The 21796-nt window shown below is 37.0% G+C and overlaps 1 protein-coding gene across 1 annotated transcript in view; it reads right to left on the reverse strand.

Moving 5' to 3' along the window:
- DSC1 (desmocollin 1) overlaps window positions 1-21566 on the reverse strand; it is a 31336-nt gene extending 9770 nt beyond the window's left edge. The window contains exons 1-11 of the mRNA XM_059410044.1: window positions 21127-21566; window positions 17796-17880; window positions 16389-16591; window positions 15070-15189; window positions 14097-14252; window positions 7189-7333; window positions 5861-6027; window positions 5293-5427; window positions 3727-3912; window positions 1882-2141; window positions 1656-1798 (exon numbers count right to left, since the gene is read on the reverse strand). Coding sequence (XP_059266027.1) covers window positions 1656-1798; window positions 1882-2141; window positions 3727-3912; window positions 5293-5427; window positions 5861-6027; window positions 7189-7333; window positions 14097-14252; window positions 15070-15189; window positions 16389-16591; window positions 17796-17880; window positions 21127-21189 — 1663 coding nt within the window. The 5' untranslated portion in view covers window positions 21190-21566. The remainder of the gene's footprint in view (window positions 1-1655; window positions 1799-1881; window positions 2142-3726; window positions 3913-5292; window positions 5428-5860; window positions 6028-7188; window positions 7334-14096; window positions 14253-15069; window positions 15190-16388; window positions 16592-17795; window positions 17881-21126) is intronic.
- Window positions 21567-21796: the final 230 nt, after the last annotated feature.

A 21796-nucleotide genomic window follows, 5' to 3' on the forward strand; every position in this document is an offset into this window, starting at 1 on the left:
TCTTTTATGGGGAAAGTTGTTATACTAAGAACCTCTTATGAGAATACAGTAATCCTTTCATTTATATCATGTGAGAATTTGACTTATCTTCTGAATTCTAATTTCTATAGTAACTTGCCTAGTACTTGGAACTTACTAGACTATTAACATTTGTGAAATAAATGAGTAAACAGAAGTCCTTCTTTGACATCATAATCGTGCTCTTGAACCACTCCGCTTTCACTTCTCCTTCTATAGGAGCAGCAAATCATCCAGGGTTTTAGAGTGGTGGCAACATTATTTCTCAGCTAATGTTTTCTGCATTCTTTAGTGGGTTTTTTTTTTTCCTACCTGTATTGAAAGAACTTTTAACGTAGTTCTGTAGTTTTAATGTAGTTTCTGTGAGAGGTATCAAGAGGAAGAGAGGTTCGTATGCAAGTGGTTAAGCGATGATATTTACAAGGACACTTACATTTAGTTTTTTTTTAGATATTGAAACATAAGTATTTTTGGCACATGGAAATAGTACTATTCAAGTGTTGGTGCATTTTTGTGAGGCATATGTTAACCTACTAGCACATGTATACAAACATACTAGTAAATATAGGGAGGTTGCTGTGTGTGGGTCTCAGCCTGCACATAACCAATCTTGTGGCTAGACTGGCCTTTGTGGTTCTTATATGACTGCAAGGTGTCCCAACTATCAGGAAACTCTGGGGGAAAAAATGCTTTACTGTACTTACAAGTCCTGGAAATTACATGGCACTTCTGGGGCCACACAGAGAGGATGTGGGGATCAGGGAGAAAAAAAGCAGGCCTGGGATACCCCTTTTATTGGGGTCAAGAGTGGGGGTTGAGGGTTTCTGGAGTCCAGTCTTCAGTGGTGAATTTAAAGCCTAAGAGTAGAAATTTAAAGAGCTTGGAAGTGAAAAAACAAGCTGCCCCAGGGGTCAGTTACTGAAATCAAGATCTCTAAAACAAAGGAGCCTGGGCTGGTAGGGCTACTGGGATGTGGTCTGAATCACTGTCTTGTCTGCTTGGTAATGTTTATTCCAGATAGGGATCTTTGAAGCAGATGCCTTAGCAATCAAAGCTTAAGTAAGGCGGGTACTTGCATTGAAAAACAAACAAACAAAACTGTTGGGGTATGATACATTGCAATGGTCCACATTCAAAAGTTGTCTACTGTGAGGAGTGTACATTCAGAAGGATTTGGAAATGACTACTTTATGACATTTGAAGGACATTTCTTCACTAGATAAGTTCTAGAATTAACTAACCTTGGAGAAGGATTGTAAACCAGAGCAAAAGATGTAGTCATTATTTGACCATTTCTTAGGAAATAGGATACTTCCATTAAGAAAGGCTCAAACAGATCTACCTTGAACCCAATTGTTTTAGAAGGACTAAACCCTCTCAGGAAGCTCAAGCCATAACTATCTAAGTATGTACTCCTGAAAACAATGGAGATCCTAGAGGATGCCACCATGTCTTTGGCCATTCGTCCTCTCCTAGTTTTCATTACTGATGCACTGGAGCTGACATTGGGTGGTCTCCAACAAATTGAGCAATCTATGCAAATCTGTTTTGCATTGAATTTTGATATGAAAGTAAACAAAGTTCACCCCAAGATTTCCTTAAAAATATATCCTCTATTTCTACAAAATTGCACTTACCTGTATCCATTGCAACCACAGAAACGTTGTATTGGTCGTTTTTTACAAATTTTGATTCTCTGTCTAGTACTTTTATAGTTCTCAAGTCACCAGTGTGTTCATTAATTTCAAACCAGTTATCTTCATCTCCTATCTTCTTATACCTAATTTTAAAAAATCAAACGTAAATGCTCAAGCCAAAGGCTGGACATAATCTCAAAACATATCATTTTGAAGAATACCTTACCTTAAGCCTTCACCACTGCGTGTATCAGGATCCAATGCTTTGTATCCCTGCAATTCTTGTCCAACTTGGAGGCCATCTTTACTCTGAATAACTTTCACTGGCGGTTGGCATTCAGGACCCTCATCGCTGTCTTTAATTTTAACAGTGACAGTTGTAGTGCACATAGTAGGAGTTTTTGAATTTGCTGCTTTAGTGAATTGTGCTTCATTAAGGACACCAACTTGCAAAACAACCTGGCGATTCACTTCATAGTTCAATGGCTGTTTAATAAACATACTTTAATCAGTCAATCTGTAATACTTTATACAGAAGACTTATAATTAGGATTCCAAATTTTAGCACAAAAAGGAATATCATTTTTGTGTGTAAAATGTTACCAAAAGCAGGTGCTAATATACTTTAATACTAATGGTTGACTTCCTATAATGAGAAATGCTATCAAATGCAAAATTATTGATGATTTAACCAATTTCTCTTCTCACCTTTCTTCGGGAAGATCTTGACTTTATTTTTTTCATTACAAGTTTAAATATTAATAGAAATACAAAATAAGTGACTAAACCCAAATTTATCTAGTGGGAGAATAGTGATAACTGAGACAACAGAAGTATATAAAGAGTATAAGAAGTATATAAGATAATTAGACCACTGGGACATGAGATTTGGCTATAATGGAGCAGTTACTCTGAGTGTATCTGTAAAAATTATAGTGATACTATCTAGCAGCATCTTTTGGAAGCACATTATTTTTAGGGCTTTTTAAAAAAAATTATCATATTTGAGTTTATGTAGCTCCTAATCAAAGTGTTCAGTCCTGAGCTGAATAAGAAGAAAGAATGTTGAAACAATGGTTAAACAATTAGAGACTAAAATCCATCAAAATAACATAAAAAGGAAAGCAAGAGAAAGAAGTCTAGACCCCCCCAAAATGATAAACAAACAAACAAACAAACAAAAAACTCCAGGAAAAAAAAAGAAAAAGAGAGTGAGAAAAAGAATAAGCAACATAATAATGAAGGGGCATTTTCTAAAAATCACAAGAGGAAAGTACAACTTGTGTCTGTAGCTTTTAAGAAAATCCACTCTCCCTAAGATATTCATCAGGGAAAATATGTTAGAGGTTAGGAAAGGCAACACATAGAAAGACTCAGAAAGGAACCAATTGTGTCTTTAGTCATCCCTCCCTGAATATGCCTGATTTCATCTGATTTCAGAAGCTAAGCAGGGTCAGCCCTGGTTAGAACCTGGAAGGGAGAAAGGAGCCAGATTTAGTTTATCATTCTGGGTGGTACTAATTGCGACTGTATTTTTAAAATCCCAATGTGCTGGCTACTTCAAATATAGGAGGATTAATGACAATAGTTGCTAAATAGTTAATAAATAGTCTGTTATACAGCATAGAGAAGTAAAAGTATAATCTGAGCATGAAAGCAATTGAAAAGACAAGAGATTTGATGTCCAGTAGTGATTCTTCCATTTCTTTCTTTCTTGTGTTCCATAAAATTAAAGATCAAGTGGCTGCCTAAGACTCCTTCTAAGAACAATATTTGATTACTAATACAATATTTCTTTGCCTGGATTTTCTCCATCTATAGAACAATGTGTTTTTTGCCTGCAATGCCCATCTTCTAAGAAAAAAATGAGGGTTAAATAATAATAATAAAAAAAATGTAAGTAAACAAATGTAAATCATTTCAGCATTACGTTGCAATTCTCTAGTCATATGTTTACAGAAATTACTATGGAGATATATATAGTATATAGGATATAGATATGTAGAAATCAATGCCCAAGTGTACATTAGTATTTTTTAAAGTATTGCTTGATTGTTTTGTTGTTGTTTACCTTGACAACACACAAGACTGCTTCATTTGTATTGGGGTCTGTGCTAATTTTGAAGTTTCCATTTTCATTTCCCTGTAGGATCTTGTAGACAGCCTTTGAGTGAGGAGTGTTTGGCAAGTCCTGGTCATGTACCGCCATTCGTAAAATCTCAACGTCAATTCTGTTTTCTTCTACTTCTGTAAAATACTAAAACAATTGCCTCTTGTTATGATAAATTGATAGCTTTAACAGCATGATTTTCTACTTTAAAATTTACATTTAAAGAAAAAGAAAATAAAGTGATATAGGAACTTGTGAACATAAATTGGAAAGGACTTAAAAAATTCATGCATAGATTATTTCTTTCCTTACTAAACTGCTTTTTCAAATCTTACCCATTCTTCAAATACTAATTCATCTCTTAACTTCTAAATTTCTCTGAAATCACTCAAGCCCTCAGATTTTATCTATTCTGAATTTTATCTATTCTGAATTGCCCTGTTTATATCAACATAGTAAGCCTTTAATATTTATAGATAATTATAACCTACACTGATTTCTTATTATTACTGGATGACTTGTTATTATGCCAATTATTGTTTTTAATTCAATTTAATTTCCCTAGCAAACATTTTAAGGAAAAAGTTTTTCCTTTTTTGAGGAATTAAATCACATTTTTTCCTCTTCCCTCCAAAAAAGAAATACAATTACAGAAGCATATTATATTAAAAGATTTTAAAAAAGTAGTAAACCATAATCTTCTAGAAATGTAAAATAAATTCATAGAAGGATGAAAAATCATTAGAGTACAATAGATCTTGATTCTAATCCCAGTTTTTCCTCTTACATGGTCTAAATGTATGAGATCGTCAGCAAGTTACTTAACTGACTTTTCATTTTCTCTAAACTATGGGATAAACATATCTTTACAAGGTGTAGGGATTCATATAAAATATTGTATGAATGTGCCTGTCACTGGAGGTTTTCTTTTCTTTAACTTGTACTCTGGTACAGATTAATGAAAAAAATTATTATTTATTAAAAGTTCAGGAAAGAAGAGCCATTTCCTGAAGTATCTTCCTATATATATTTCTTGTACTGTGTACTTCCTAAGGGAAAGTTCCCTCATACATGATGCTGGGAGAATCTGCATATAGATAATGGGAGGTCCACACTGTATGTAGTGCTGTCCCAGCAAAGCAGAGGATATAAAGCTAGTCTCTTTTTCATCTTAGGAAGTTGAAGTACAAAGGATATCAGAGAGAGAGGACCTCTTTTCCTGCACTCTATAAAATAAACTTAAACCCAAGGCATCCAACAATAGAACTTGGCATCCAAGACACTGGTGAATACATGAATAACATCAAGGGCTAAGCAGCCCTTTGATAGCCAAGAGAGTAGTTTTTTCCTAGCATTTAGAAAAAACTGGTTCTTCAATTATTTTTTCAGAAATCATATTCTTTTCATGTTACCTGTAAGTGGTCACTCTTAAAACCAAAATATGGAATCTCACAGAACTACCAAATTCCTTGTGTTTTTTTGAAAAAGTGAAAGAACCGAGGTAAATGAATCCAAAGAGATACTCACAGAAGTTTCTGTAAAATATGGTGGATTGTCATTTTCATCCTCAAGTGAAATAGTAATTGTTCCTGTATTAAATAAACCAAAAGGTTGGCCCCCCATGTCTCGCACTTCCATTATTAACTTGTATGTATCACAATGCTGGAAAAAAGAAAAAAAATGAAAGAAAAAGGTACACTGATGAACTCATCTATTTCCTATAGCTAGTGATTCTCATTGCCATTGAATAGGCTCTCATTATTTTATGTTCTTTTTTGATGATTTTAAAATATATAAGTATAAATAAGAATAAGAGATTGGCTAGTCAGTGCAATAGAAACCAGATATGTCTACCATAAAATTTCAAAATTTAAAGCTATTTTGCATCCACACATCACATCAGGTCAATGATCTTCATGAGAACTTGCCCAATACCTTGTGTTTTCCCCAAATCTCCTTAGACACAAAGGAGGTATCCAGAGAAGCCCAAACACAGGCTGTAGGGAAACAATCTGGGGAGGTGGCCAGACTCCTCTGGGAGTTCATTATGAGTATAAATATAATTTAGTGATTCTAAAATTAATCAGTTCATTACTTCTCTATCCAGTAAAGGTGTAGTTGTGGTGATGACACCTGTATCCGGATGTATGGAGAAATGCTTTGGATGATCTGGGATTTGCTGTAAGATTTTGTATTTCAGACGAGTATGGAGAGTGTCTGGTTCATCAAGGTCTATGGCAGTCACTTGTCCCACTGAAGTTCCTGTTCAGAAAAATCCCATATTGTCAACAACTTAAAAGAGTCATAAACCTGAATTACAAACAAGGTATGGTTGTAGTGTATTCTCCCCAAAATGACAAGTGTATTGATTTTACAAACAAGTGGAGTGTCTTAAATGCTCTTCCAAACCCAGGCTCCCCTTAATTATGTGGGTATTCTGAATAACAGGGTTAATATTCCCCATGTCTAAGAACACCCACCCCACCTTTGGTTCGTGTGGTCCTCCAATTCTTCCCTTCAACCCACCACCCCAGCTCACAAGTCATGTTTGGATGGGTTCTTCTTTGCATGTCTCACATCTTTTATGGGACAACTTGATAATGTTATGAGAGGAATAGCACAGCTTTGAATATGATAACAAAGAATTTATACCTTGATATTTCAATAAATCTGCTAAATTGTTAATATATGCAAATAATTATTAATATATGTAAGACAAACATTGTATAGCAACCTGAGTATCATTTGGACAAGATTTACAGCCCAGAAGAGTATAAGAAATGTTACTTTAGCAAATCAAGAATTATGAAAGAACACTGTTAAACATGCATGCAGAGGCAATGACAAGAGAATGCAGGAGGCATTTCTTGTAACTTTTTTATTTTCAAAATAAAATGGATACTTCGTGCCTAGGTCACAATCTTGGCTGTCTATAACATTAAATTGGTTTGCCATTTTTTTAATTTGTTTGGAAAATATGCCAAGTAAATGTATGTATATATTGTTATAAGTCAGATAAACATTTCCATCAGATGATTTATTTCTGGGTCTTTGAAAATGTCTTGAAACTTTGTAAAGATTCCAATTATTTATTACTTTATGAATACATCTGTGATGCCTATGTACATGGTCAAAATAGAAAATGTGGATAGCATTTGTCTGTAACACACATATATGCATCATGGATTAATCTAACAAAGTTGGTAACTTCCCATATTAGCTGCCTTGTACTTACACAGAGCAAAAATAAGCACAAAAAGGTTTGCCTTTGAAGAATTTATGATCTTCAAAGATTACAAGGTTTTATATAGAATATCTTTGACACTCCAGCATTGTTAAATGCTTTTGCATAATCGTGTTACAACATTACTGGGGATTTTAATCAAAGCAAAAATCTAGTTTTTTCCTGAGAGGTGAACTTACCAGTTCTACAATTTTCAGGCACACTGAAGATAGTCACTTTGTTTTCAAAATAGGGAGCGTTATCATTATCGTCTTCAACTTTGAACAGCAAGGGGAGCGGGTACTCCGGGGCATAACCGTCTGCTGTTGTGGCATAGGCGTAGAGCTGAAGGGGAAACAAGCACCGTCAGCTTGTTTGCAAATGACACATTGTGCACAAAATTAAGTCTAGAAGTTGGGAAAAGACATAAGGTTTAAAAAGCCATCCATGAAAGAATATGTAACTAAGAACTTGGGCGATGGAAGATACACTAGCACAGACAATGCTGCCATATGGCTTCAAACCTTGTGCAGCGTTCATGTGATTCTCCCGCCAAGGACTGTGCATTCCAGCTAAATGGAATTACTCTGTTCTCTGAATTAACCGCATACCCTTCCGCTTGTTAGATTGTATATAAATTTCCCCCAGTTATGCTAATAAAAAGTATTTTATTAGAGATTTAAAAAATAGGATTCCATTTATTTATGGATTTGCCTACATGTATAAATAGATATCAATGATCTTCAGAGATTCAATTATCAATTCTTTTCTCTGGTTACCTGCATGTTCTCATTTTTCTATCATACACATATTTCTTGTGTAAAAAAAAAGTGCCAATAAAATCGTATATAGGTTCCAAAGCCATCTCAAAATGGTATATGCTGGTTCCAAAGGCCAGGACTTAATGTCCTTTTCTTTCAAAGACCATCAGTTTATTTCTGTACTCTTCTTATGTGGTTTATGCATTATAAGTGTTTAATAAATAGTGTTTGAGTTAAACAGATTTTCTTTACTGACAGGACCAAATAAACATGCCCAAGGTGGATTCTGTATTAATTATTCACAGGTCAATTATTCACGGGTCAGTTATTCTCCAGTCAATCTTCCTGATTTTCCTATTGTAACCATCTTCCAAAATGAACCAGGGTTAAAATTCCAGGTATCTCCCTCCTCCTTGTCCTTCATTAGCCTTATCTGTCAGTTGCCAAGTTCTAGAGATGCTGGCATTTCTGTGTCTCTGCCACTCGTTATCTCTCTTTTATTCCTAATGCCATCATTCTCATGAGACTCCAAATGTATTCTACATGTTATCCTACCAACTTTCCTGCAATTTTCCTAACTGACCTTGTCCAATATCTGCAGCACTCAAGAGTCAGAGTCATTTCCACAAAGCACAATTGTAATCCTGATATTACCTAACTAGATTCTTCAGTGATCTCTGTTTCATCTACCAAAGTAACCACAGAATCCCGGCTCCTGTTAAAAGGCAACATTACATCTTCACAGTTTATCTGGAAGGAAGAAGCTTCCGCTCCAGTCTCTGGGATGGATGGTATTGAAATGATCATGTTCTTTCTGTTCCCTTATTTGCGTTTCCCCAAACAACCCCCAGGTGGACTTTGTCAGTTATAAAACTCATACTTTGATTTCCACCAGTCTGATCACTAGATCTTATTCCCAATAAATTCTGAATGCAGAGTGGAAATACAGCAGTGTTCCAGCTCACCATCCCCACCAGCAGCACCGTGGTTTTCTTCACCACCGTCCTGTCCGGATGTCACACTATTCGGCCTTCCTATCCATCTCTTCCTTTCCCCTCAGATTTTGTTTAAGCTGCTGCCATTTGAGATTTTTAGCTACAGAAAACTACAAAATTATCTTATGTCTCTATAAGATGACAATTGTCCTAAAGGATGAAGCCTATGACATACCAAAGCACCCAACACAGTGCCTGAGTAGGTAATTCTTCAATAAATAGATTTTTCCACTCAATTCCATCCATCTTTCCTTTTCAGAAAGACAAACTTCCCTTTAGATTGGCCCTTCGTGGGGCACCTGGGTGGCTCAGGGGGCTAAAGCCTCTGCTTTTAGCTCAGGTCGTGATTCCGGGGTCCTGGGCTCGAGCCCCGCATTGGGCTCTCTGCTCTGCAGGGAGTCTGCTTCCCTTCCTCTCTCTCTCTGCCTGCCTCTCTGCCTGCCTGTGATCTCTCTCTGTCAAATAAATAAATAAAATCTTAGAAAAAAAATTGGCCCTTTGCAAAAATGTATCATAAACATTCTTCACAGAATCACTTGTAATGAATTCTTCTACTTCTTCACATTGGCATTAAAATATCTCCCTCTCTAACTTAAGTCCATCCTGCTGTAATTTACACAACTTCTTACTAGTGCTTCTCTTTATCAGAAATGAAGATCATCTAGTTCCCACCATACAATCACTTGTAGTTTGACATAATAGTGTTTCCTGATCTTTAACCACAAGTTAATATCATTATCTCACCTTCCATAGATTCATTCTCCCTAGGAGAATCTATTTATGTCCCTGTAATAGAGAAACTAATTTAAATACTTTCTTATTTAGTCATTGAGGTGAACTCAATAATAGTACTGGTTTTACAGTAGTGTTCACATTCTTTTATACTAAAGCAATAATCATACACTTGAATATTGCAATAAGAAGTATATAGAACATTATACTTTAAAATTAGTCATATTTTTAGCTGAGTTAGAAGAGTATTATTTAAACTTCTTGTGCATTTTTAGGATATTGTTTCTCCCTTGAATTCTTCTGTAGCTTGAAGAATCTCATTTCTTTTAGCCCTTTTCCACTACAATTTGCTGAGTTGTCTTTTCTTTTCTTTTCCTTTTTTCCTTTTCTTTTCTTTTTCTCTTTCTTTCTTTCTTTCTTTGGGAAGATGGAAACAGTTGCCAACAGGAGTGGGAGCCCGAGTTTGACCTTGTAAAGAAAGATAGCTAGTGTAGACAGGGCAAAGGTAGGAGGAGAGCAGTGGCACCAAAGCTGAGTGGGTACAGAATGTGATTAGCAACATACATTTAAAGACAATGGGTGCGCCTGTGTGGCTGAAAAAGAAATGTATGTTGCAAGATAACAAGGCTCTGGGAAAGGGACTAACCTGAAAAATTTTCCCTGTGTATTTACAAAGATACAGATTCTCCTCAACACTCAAAGAGAAACATGTTTGTAACTGCTTTCTTTCATAGAATAGCCTGGAATTATTGAAGAAAATCCTCTACTTATACAAGAATTCTTTGAAAAGATTTGATAAAATGGACTTATACACATCCCTGAAAGATTGGATGTATTTAATGGTTTAAGACAAACTCTTGAAACTGCAATAATGATGTGATTCATCCAGAAAAATACTTACAAGCCAAGATCAAACAATCTAACATGGGGCAAGAGGGAGAGTAGGAGCACAATGAGAATGTGTATTGAATTAGACCCGTGGCAACCTGTGCCAATAATTAATGAAATCAAATTATTTCAGGTAACAATAATTGAGTAATGCATAACATTTATATAGGTTAGATAAATGCAAAAAATTGGGAAATCCCATCAAAATCCTGTTTTTGAGGACAAAATCCTAGAGCACTTGTATTATTTTTAATTTTTTTTTAAAGAGCTGTTTGGTTTTCATACTGATTTTACTAATATTTAATTTGTGTATTTAATGTTTGCAACAGCTCTGAGGTAGATAAGACAACTATTAGTAGCCTGTAAGGCAGAGAAGGAAACAGATTCTTGAAGATTGTGAGTCGTCCAAGCCTAAAAGAAAAAGTGGCAGATAGTGAAGATCTACTAATTTCCAGAGTAATAAGCTTTCCAATGTAAAGCTAGTAAGTGAAATCAATTTGATACAAAAACAAAGATGTATTATTTTAATTTACACCTCTATGTTGACAGAGAAGGCTACCATTGTGCATTGCCTCAAGTGATTTCATGTTTCATCATGTTTATATCTGGCTGTTATACTTCCCTTTACAAATCTTACTAATTTGAAAGAGGTATTTCTTAATATCAGTTCAATCTTCACTATGATTTAATGGGAACTAGAGAAACATGGGTAATTCTGAAATAAAAATTATCCAGAAGCCCAACATTAATAAATTCCAAACCGTTTTATTTCTTTTGTCCTTTAAAAGATGTTAAAAAATAGGAAAGTAACTTTTTAAAAAAAGTAATCTCTACATCCAACATTGGGCTTGAACTCACAATCCTAAGATCAAGAGTCACATGCTCTACCAACTTGAGCCAGCCTGGCACACCAATGTAACTTATTTTTTTTTTTTTTAAAGATTTACTTACTATGTATTTTAGGGATAGACAGCACAGGGGTGAAGGACAGAAGGAGAGGGAGAGAGAATCTTAAGCCAATTCTGTGCAGAGCACAGAGCCCCAGGTGGGCACGGTCTCATGATCCTGAGATCACCACCCTGAGTCAGTCGCTTAACTGACTGTGCCAGCCAGGAACCACCACACCCCCCCCCCTTTTTTTTTAAAGATTTTATTTATTTATTTGACAGAGAGAGATCACAAGTAGGCAGAGGGGCAGGCAGAGAGAGAGAGAGAGAGACAGAGACAGAGGAAGCAGGCTCCCCGCTGAGCAGAGAGCCCAATGTGGGACTCGATCCCAGGACCCTGGGATCCTTAGATCATGACCTAAGCTGAAGGCAGAGGCTTAACCCACTGAGCCAGCCAGGTGCCCAGAACCACCCCCTTTTTATAAATAAAACTATTCTCTCTTTCTGTTCTCTGGCAACAATCCAGTGAGAAGCAGCTGAAGACTTCAAAAATTCAAAAACAGGGTGTTATCAGCAGAATAAGAAGTGAAATGTACATTGCAGCATACAGAGCAGGCAGCTTATTATTTCTCCTTAGGAGCGACTACTAGTGTTGGATCTTTTCTCCTTATAATGGATCTATAAAAGGGGCAGAGGGACTGGGTGGCTCAGCTGATTAAGCATCCACCTTCAGCTCAGGTCATGATCCCAGGGGCCTGGGATTGAGTCCTGCATCAGGCTCTTTGCTCAGAAGGGAGTCTGCTGCTCCCTCTACCTGCCGCTCCCCCTGCTTGTGCTCTCCCCACCTTTCTTTCTGACAAATAAATAAAATATTTAAAAAGGGGGAGGTCAGAGAATTTACATATTCACATGCACACATACCTATATCTATATATTTTTCAACTTTATATGGTTTCTTGATAGATCAAAATGCTTGCAATGATGCTTAGCATACCTCTCCTATTAGAATCTATGTAAGCTATTTTTTTTTCCTTTTAAGATTTATTTGACAAAGAGAGAGAGGGTGCACAAATAGGGGGAGTGGGAGGGGGGAGTGGGAGAGGGAGAAGCGGGCTCCCCATTGAGCAGGGAGCCTGATGTGGGGCTTGATCCCAAGAGCTTGGGATCATGATCCAAGCTGAAGACAGAAGCCCAACCAACTGAGCCACCCAAGTGCCCCTGTAAGCTATTTCTATTTCTCAAATTAATAATTTGATATTATTATGAATAAAGTATGTTTATTCAGAGAATTTAGGTGGGAGCATAAAATTATAAGGACAATATGTCATTCTAATCCAAACATTTAATTTAATTACGAAATCCCTAAAGTGGGACATTTATGTTCTAAAAATTTCACCACCTTATCCAGTGCTTTGACATCCTTAGGACAGAGTCTCCACCCGCCCCCCCATCCCTCGTCATTCACTTCTTTCATGGCTGCCTTTGTGTGGCTACCAGTTCCTTCTTATCTTTTCTTTTTCTTTTCTTTTCTTTTTTTTTTAAATATTTTTATTTATTTATTTGACAGAGAGAGAGAGGGAACAGAAGCAGATGGAGTGGGAGAGAGAGAAGCAGACTTCCGGCTGAGCAGGGAGCCTGATTTGGGGCTCGATCCCAGGACGTTGGGATCATGACCCTAGCTGAAGGCAGGCGCTTAACAACTAAGCCACCCAGTTGCCCCCCTGCTTATCTTTTGGATATCTGCTAAGATGTTAATTTCTGGACTACCCAAGTATGAGATAACTTTCCTTTCTATGGACTCATTTAACAAAGAGTCCTTCAATTACACTCACTTCTAATTCAAGAATCCAAGCACTTAAATAATTTAACTCACCATCTCCCTAAAACTCACTGTGAATTTCTTCTGTATGTCAGGTTAGACCTCAGAACACTGAGGAGATATGTGAAGTTTGAAACAGAAAAAAGAAAGGATTTAATTTTCTGAAGAGCTGAATTTTACTTTGGGTCAAATTAGATAAAATAAGAGAAATTGGTAACTTATTCTGGATTACTAAAGAAATAAAATGATATCCAAGGCTCTCATGGCTGAAGGACAGTCAGAGGGAAAAAAAGAAAAGAAGCACAATATTATTCAAGAGGTAAAAGCAGTGAACCTCAGTTTTATGATATGTTTAGAATTATGTTGGGTGACTTCAAATTTTCAGTTGCTGGGGCCCATCCCAGAACAATTAAACCAGAATTTCTGGGAAATGACCTAAGCATCAGTATTTTTGAAAAAGTTCTCATGTGATTTATAATGTACAGTCAGGTGGAGAATAATTGAACCTGTTATAGGGAAATACAAACTCAAGAAAATTCACCACTGTTGTCCCAGGGTTCTATAAATCAAAGCCTGTGCTTTAAAATCTGTCATTTTATTTTATAGAGCTTTTCTCCCCTTATGATATCCATTATCTTTCTTCACCAATTGTGCTAATAGAAATGTTAAGTTTACATCATACTATAATGATATTTAAAATACTAAATCAAATGATTAATTTTTCTAATATGTAAATAAGCTGTATTAAAATTACAGAAACTGGGGGTGCCTGGGTGGCTCAGTGGATTAAGCCTCTGCCTTCGGCTCAGGTCATGATCTCAGGGTCCTGGGATCAAGCCCCGCATCTGGCTTTCTGCTCAGCGGTGAGCCTGCTTCCCCATCTCTCTGCCTGCCTCTCTGCCTACTTGTGATCTCTCTCTTGCTCTCTGTCAAATAAATAAGATTAAAAAAAAAAAAAAAAACTACGCTTTAAAATTACAGAAACTGTAACTGAAAAAATAATTCTCAATAATCCAATAATCTTACTGGAAACTGTTCATACTGCTCACGATCTATGCTTCGCGTACAAAAGATGTCCCCTGTGTCCTTATCTATGTAGAACAAATTGAAGGGCTCTTTGTCCACTCCTGGTCCACTTATGGAGTAAAAGATGGTGTAGTTCTGTGCAGCATCAGACTGGACCTGTAACATAAGTGACAATATAGTAAAATAACAAATATGCTATGGTAATACCTTCAACCTAATCTGTTGTGATGCTTTAACTATTATCACTTGCTCTCTTTTCTATTCACCTATTCTTTCCTTCCCCTGTTTCTTTATGCATCATCCCATATTTTTCAAGCTCTTATTCATACTCAGCAACGTGCAAAGCCACAAACTGGATCATCTATATGATCCTAAATTTTTTTGAATTCTCTGCATATTTATGGAAAATCTTGGAGTTAAACATACCTTCACAATTTCTAGTCACTTAATCCTTATTCCTATGTAAAATATAGTAACAATTTCAGTGGTTTTGAGTTATTTGAAGTGGAAACTTTTCTGATTTAAAAAATTAAAAATAACACAACCTCCCACCCACCATTAAGACCTAATTTCAAAGCTGGCCTATTAATACACTCCAGGTAGCTGGCAGTGACATCTCCTTTTTGGTAAACAAAAATACCAGTCTTTTTTTGTGAGGGTAAGTGTGAATTGAGGGGACAATTGAATTATGCAAAATCTATAGGCATGTCCTCTGAGCAAAGAAGAGTGAAGTCTGGTGGACTATTCAGGAGAATCTGGATATAGATTTAAAAGCATCAGAAACTCAAAATATGAAACTTGTTTGTAAATGCGGAATAGGATTTCTGGAGGAAAGTGACAAAATACACTGATTTTTTTATTTTTTTAAGTTCTGGTGAATGGGTGATCCTTATTAGTACAAACAGGTAAAAGCCCTGAAAGTTTTAAAAGTAAACAAGCTATACTATATAAAGTCAAATGAGGTAAAATGTACCTGCTGAACATGTTGTGGAAATGGACCTAATGAGTTCTCCATCAGCGAACAGGGAATAGGGGCCCATCGTCTCTTGCTGCGTTTGAGAACTGTGTCTCTGGTGTGCCTCTTCTTGGGAAGCTGCATGTGATGAGAGATGAAGAAATAGAGCCCAGCCTCTCATCAGGAACTGTGATTTTCACATGTACACCAATGTGAAGAAAATAAGTAGGGGTTGCACATAATAATATCACAGGTAATACCCAAACTCTTTCTGTTTTTTATTAAGATACACACACACACACACACACACACACACAGTACCAGTTTCATTCTGTTTAACCAGTTAATCAACCAGAGATTTGTAGGGCGTTGCTGAAAGATGCCATCTCCAGAAGTATTAACCTCCTAAACAGAGATTATCCGTTAACAAATATCTAAAAACTGATTTTATTCCACTTGGTGTGGTACAACCGATATTTGCCAAAATACTGGCTACAGTGTTTATAGAACTATGCAAAGACAGAGGTCAGTGTTTGTTCAAGTATATTTTATTTTATGTGATGTGGAAACTATAATATGAAAATATGAAACAATGTTTTATAACATTCCTTCTAAATTTGTAATATGTGTTATGCATGTTAAAATGCAAGCACATTCTAAATTTGGTAAAGAACTATTATAATCAAAAGGAATATAGCTGGGAAGTCTCTCACAAATTAAATTACTTATTCACAAGTTATTCCACAAGACTTACTTCAGGGTGCAGACTTTGCTTAAAGTGAGATTTCTGTGAATTTCAGCAATCTCTCCCTTCCCAACTCTTGATCACTACCACTCACGGCAAGAACATGAATGAGCCTGGAGCCTGGGCATTCCAACCAGTCCTGTCGACTGGCTACATGTCATTCCCTGAAGAGAGGGACCCCCATGGCATTTTCTATTATGGTGGGAGTAAGCTGTAGACAACCTCTTTAAAGTGACTGAAACCCACAGTCACTTGGGAGAAAGCCACTCAGGGTGGAGTCCCACACCTCAAACCTGACTCAGTTTTCACTGAGTTTTAGACCCACCCTTGCTTGTTCCTTAGGTTGGTTGTGCTAATTGCCACACCTCAAAGCACTATCTGAAACCTTTGATATTCTGACCTTGCTCCCTGGCTGCAGAGCTGTTCATTTTTGCACCACTTTGTAGACAGCTCTACCACTCCTTGAAACAGTCTAGTCTTTGCACAGGTTAGTTAGAAGGGGAATAAACACACAAGTAAGCATTCAGGAACCTTGATTTTGGCAGGGAAGGAAGTCTATGAAATGAAGGCCTTTTGTAAGCAGAGCATATACCTTCTTTCCTTTCACATCCAGTACAATTTCTATCTTTTTCTGTCCCTGGCTCTGGCCATCTGAAGGAAAAATGGAAAAGCTCTTCCTTTCAGAAGACAAAATGAGGTCACGTGTTGTGTAAATGGAGCCATCTTCTAGAATCCTGAAGTCAGGGTCGCTGGACAGGATTAGAGTGGTGGATGGGAAACATTCCTTCAGATTCACTGCAGGGAAGACATTGGCAGCAATTTGTAAAATAAAACAGGAATAGAACAAGTTTTACAGGAATGACAACTGACAGTCCGTGAGAAGCAGAAAGAGGGAGGTGACGCTTGGAGGTTGTTGAGTACCTATTATTATAAAATTGAGGGGCCATGTAAATTAAATAATTTAATTAAATAAATGGAGTCATAGTTTCCATTATTTTCACCATAAATTAATTTGTGAAGAGCTATAAAATATTTTGTTACTGTCCCTGGATTTATTGTTTCCACTCTAACTCCTGCTTATGGGTTTGTACATATACATACAAATTTATCATTTTATATGTAGTGTTACTGGTATGGTCTCAAATTTGAAACAGGTCTTCAACCATCTTTGATAACTAAAGCTGTCTTGCAAAAAAGAAAGAAAACCAGTCTATACTTCAGTAATACTTGGTATATAATAAGGTTGTTATCAAAATGTTTCCTTTACAGATTCATGTTTAACATATTTAGCATATTTGCTATATGTCCATAGAGTATAGGTTGTATCTCTTTTACAAACTTTTAGAAGATTTAAGGCAATGGATTAATTTAGAATTTCAAAGCACAGGCCAAAATGATGTCTGCCTTGGAAAAGATACCACTTTTGTATTCAAGGTGTAAACTTAAGGCCAAAGAAAATCCTCATGAAAGGAATTTGACCCTTGGACTCAGAGCAACCAACCTATGTTTGAAGAATGGCTGTGATAGTGAAATTTTATTTGACTTTCACAAGCTATTCTGTGTAACAAATCACACAAATTCTTGTGGGGGGACTTGTTCATTATAGTCAACCTCAAGCACACATATTATTGGGGGGCATTTAAATTTTAACACAACTGTTTTATATCTAATCAATTAAAGAGCATTGGCTTTGGAATTTTGGCAACAGATTAGTTGATATGAATTAAAATATGCCTCTGGTTTTCATGCCTTCATTCATCTGAACTAAACTCATTTAGCCCTTTGATGTTTGCTAATTTTTCTGGCAAGAAAAGTATACAACTAATGTGGTACTTTAATTGTTTCTAACCACTACCAAAACACAAGTAGTCCATCTTTCATTTTATGTTGGATTTTAATGCCAAGTAGCTATTACAGGGCTTTATCCCAAACTTTACAAGAGCAGCCTGAAGCTAAATGTAGCAGTTAAAACTATGAAATTCTTAATGCTGTTTCTCACCTTTGCCTACAAGTGTTTCAGCCTGAAGATGAGAAGGAACTTGAAGAGAAATTTTCTGACAAGCATCACAAGATAATATTAAAACCTCAAAAAAAGAAAAAAAGAAAAAAATCAGGAATTATATTTGATCACAGACTTCCACGTTACAGTTGTCTTATTGATAAAAAAAAAGTCAATTTCAGAAACAAATTTATCTTCTAGTCCTTCCATATTATTCATATTCATTTTATTTTAAAGATTTATTTATTTCATTCTAGGGAGAGAGAAGGTAGGGATGGGGAGGGACAGAGGAGAGGGAGAGACAGTCTCAAGCAGACTCCAAGTCTGATGCCCAATGCCATGAACCTGATCAGGACCCCAGCCCAAACCAAAAGAGCAATCCTCAACAGATTGCCCCAATCAGGGGCTCCCATGTTCATTTTATTTTATTTTTAAAAATATTATACTTATTTATTTAACAGAGAGAGAGAGAGAGATCACAAGTAGACAGAGAGAAATGCAGAGAGAGGGGGGAAACAGGCTCCCTGCAGAGCAGAGAGCCTGATGCGGGGCTTGATCCCAGGACCCTGAGACCATGACCTGAGCCAAAGGCGGGGTCTTAACTCACTGAGCCACCCAGGTGCTCCTCCCATATTCATTTTAAAAGGGAAAAGCAAAGGAAGTGGCTTTAGGGGCACCACAGTCATTTAGTATTAATGAGAAATTAAAATAAACAGAAGTTCTTAGAACCCAAATCATATCGTATTATTTTCTAAAAATGGGTTACAAACAATTGATTTTACATAGAGATTGTCATCTCTAAGTCCATTCATAAGTGCCACACTGATTTCTTAGCATGAAGAAAGTACTTAACTCTGGAATTTAATGATCACACATTTGTACACAAATCTTCATTTCCATACCCCCACACAATTTGAGGTTATAGTTGATTAAGGCTAGAAACCATGACAATTTTTTTTAACCTCATAAAGAACAACACCCACAAAACTTCTCTCATTTCATATTGCTCCTGGAACTGATTGGCATAACCTGGAAAGTCTAAATGGTCTTGAATCAAAGAACTTGTCTAAAAAAAAGATATAGAAAGTAGCCTTCAACAGAGTAAAGATCCGTAACTAAATTCAAGGCATAGCTATTGTTTTAGAAAGCTAGGTAGTTAAAGGAAAGAAGATAGACTATCTGAGGAAAAAAAAAATTATTGGTTTAAAAGTGCTGACAGGTTTAAAACACAATTTGCTTCTTTTTTTTTTTTTTTTTTTGGCATTTTGTACCTATTTGCTTGCTTTCTGTTTATCAAAATGAATGATTTTTTGTTACTTAAATATAACATAGCATAGATCTAGATTTCCCAGAAACAGGTCAATTTTATGATTAATTTTTCGGAGAAAATATTTGTAGTTTTATGGGATGTATTATTTGAAAGAAAGAGGAATGCATTATTGTCCATACTCAGAGTGTGTAGTTCATTTCCAACTCAATTCAATTGCATTGGCTGTATTTTGTCAGTCTATTTAAATAGTTTGTAATTTTACAAAAGCTCTGTTGTGCAGAAAACACCAAAAACTGGAATTTGAAAAATAAATTGGTAATCACTTTAATTAATTAATTAATTATATTTACTTATTTATTTTAAGCCTCCCTGTTATATGTTTTCACAACATCCCCATATTTCCCTTCCTGGAATGTCACATAAATCTAATCATACAGTCATACAATGCTCTTTCTGTTTCCAGGCCTCTGTTCTATCGGCTTATAAGCTCGGAAAGGGGAAAACCACACCTGTCTTGTTCTCTGTTAGAAACCCAGTATTCAGCACATGGTAGGTATTTAACAAATGGTTGCAGAATGAATTTGATGGAATTACATTCAGTTTAATTTAAATAACCACTTTTTAAAAACATAAGACATGCTTATTTGACTTTTTAATATAGTTTTTCCTAAGGCCAAAGAAAAAACTAAATTATATCCCAAGAACTTTCTTATCATAAAGAATTCTATTAGTAATGATCTAAATATATGATGTGGAAAGAGCACTTTGTAATTGACAAAATATGTATACATATGCACAAGTCTCTGTGTATATATATGTGTGTGTATAGATATATATATTTAACCTACATACACACACACACATTATTCTCATAGTATATAGTCACATTCCCAACTCCGATACAGATCTTTCCTTTCTGCCCTAAGACCCCCACTTCTTTGCTTCTGGCTCTGTAGGCAGAGCCAATGGAAGTTTCCAGAAGTACTATTCCCATCTTCAAGTTAAATTAACAGCTTAATGATTTGAGGGAGCTGGAGTCAGACACCCTTTTAGCTATTATGGGGGTTAAGGATGGATGGGCAAGGGATGAACCAAAGGAGACTGGACACAGCAGAGACCAGAAGCAAAAGTAATCTGGATGAATCCCACAGAAATCTTTCACCGCATTTTACCCAATACTTAATTTAAGGTGATCTCTGAGGTTGTTGGCTGCCTCCCACTCCCCAGGGAGTTACAGAATGAGAATTTGACCATCAACCCTGCATCACATATTTATATGGGGAAAATGTTTACCCCCATACAGTGAAATCTTTAAATTCTTAAAATATACTTTGAAGCTAAAGGATTTTGCCAAAATGGAGCGGGAAAGAAAGGAAATTCACGGCTCAGAAATGCCATATGGAGATATGGGACCAGTACCTTTCTCCCTCGTCCCCACCAAAGAAAAACAGCACCTGAGTACACACGTACAAAGCTCTAAAAAACCCAAGTGGAAGCCAACTTAATAGAATTTTTTCAATGATGGTCACATAATTGAATTTCTTTTTTATTACTTTTCTCAGGTTAAACCCCTTGCTCAGACTAGGAGTTCTGCTCGTCTCTTAGCTCCTGGTGGGTACAATGAAAGTTCTGGATAACTGCACCTTCACCCAGACTCCCTTTCCTCTTTTTGCAGCTGAGTGGAACTAAGCATGTAAAATATCGACAGCTTATTTAATGACTCCTCGCAAAAGCAAACCTCAGAATGTCTGGGCCATGTGCCCGAGGAATGAATTCATTCCACGACTCCTTGGGAAAACACCACAGCAAGACTGAACCGGGGAATCCCTTGAAAAACTCTAACATCCAGGCAGTGGGCACGTTAAGAGTAAACAAAACACCAGCCATCTCAGGTCACGGGTCTCTCAACTCTCCCTTGAATTTGCCTCAGCTTTGTTTTTGTTTTCCCAGTCTATCTTCTTGGACTTCCACTGCCACCCCTACTCTCTTTCAAGCCCAAACTGGAGGGAGGAAGCACGTAGTGACACGCTTGAATTCCCTAATCCTTTGGTTGTTACTCACCAGGAGACAGAAAAGGAGCTGCTTACAGAAGATGCTCCCTGGGGCAGCAGAGGCTGCAGCCATCAGAAGTGGTCCCAATGGTCAGGACTGGTGGCTGGATAGCAGGGCAGCTTGGGATGCCACCCTGGGCTTAAGCAGATTCCCAATGGCTGGCACGTGTGCGGGGCACGCTGCGGCCACCTTGGCGCAGCTGAGCTGGGTTTGGAGGAGAGTCAGGAGGCAAAGCGATAAAAGACAGAAGGAGCAGCCGGAGAATTGCTTTCCTCCTATTTCCAGGCCAGTCCTCCTCCTTCCAATTCAATTACCTCTGAATGTGAAGAGGTTTTCCTACAAGTGGGGAGGGTGGGGTACGAAACACCCCCAAACCCAGTCACTAGCTCCTCCTTACAGCTTTCAAAATTTCTCCTGCCACTTGACACACAGGCAGAAGCAAGAGGGAACACCCTCCATCCTCAGCCCTCCTCCTTCCCCCCAGGTTGATGCTCCCCGGTTATTACCCACTCCCACGTCCTCCACTCCTTCTTGGCCTTATTAACCTGTCTTGCCCCTGGGTGCAAAGAGAAATGGTGCACCAGCTCCGTACAAGGAAGTGATACCGCCTCAGCTGCAGTTTTGGCAAATCCGGGGCCATAGGCCTGTGCAATCACAGCCATCAGACGTTATCTCCCCA

Source organism: Mustela nigripes, chromosome 8 (genome assembly GCF_022355385.1).
Source record: "Mustela nigripes isolate SB6536 chromosome 8, MUSNIG.SB6536, whole genome shotgun sequence".
In the NCBI taxonomy this organism is placed as follows: domain Eukaryota; kingdom Metazoa; phylum Chordata; class Mammalia; order Carnivora; family Mustelidae; genus Mustela; species Mustela nigripes.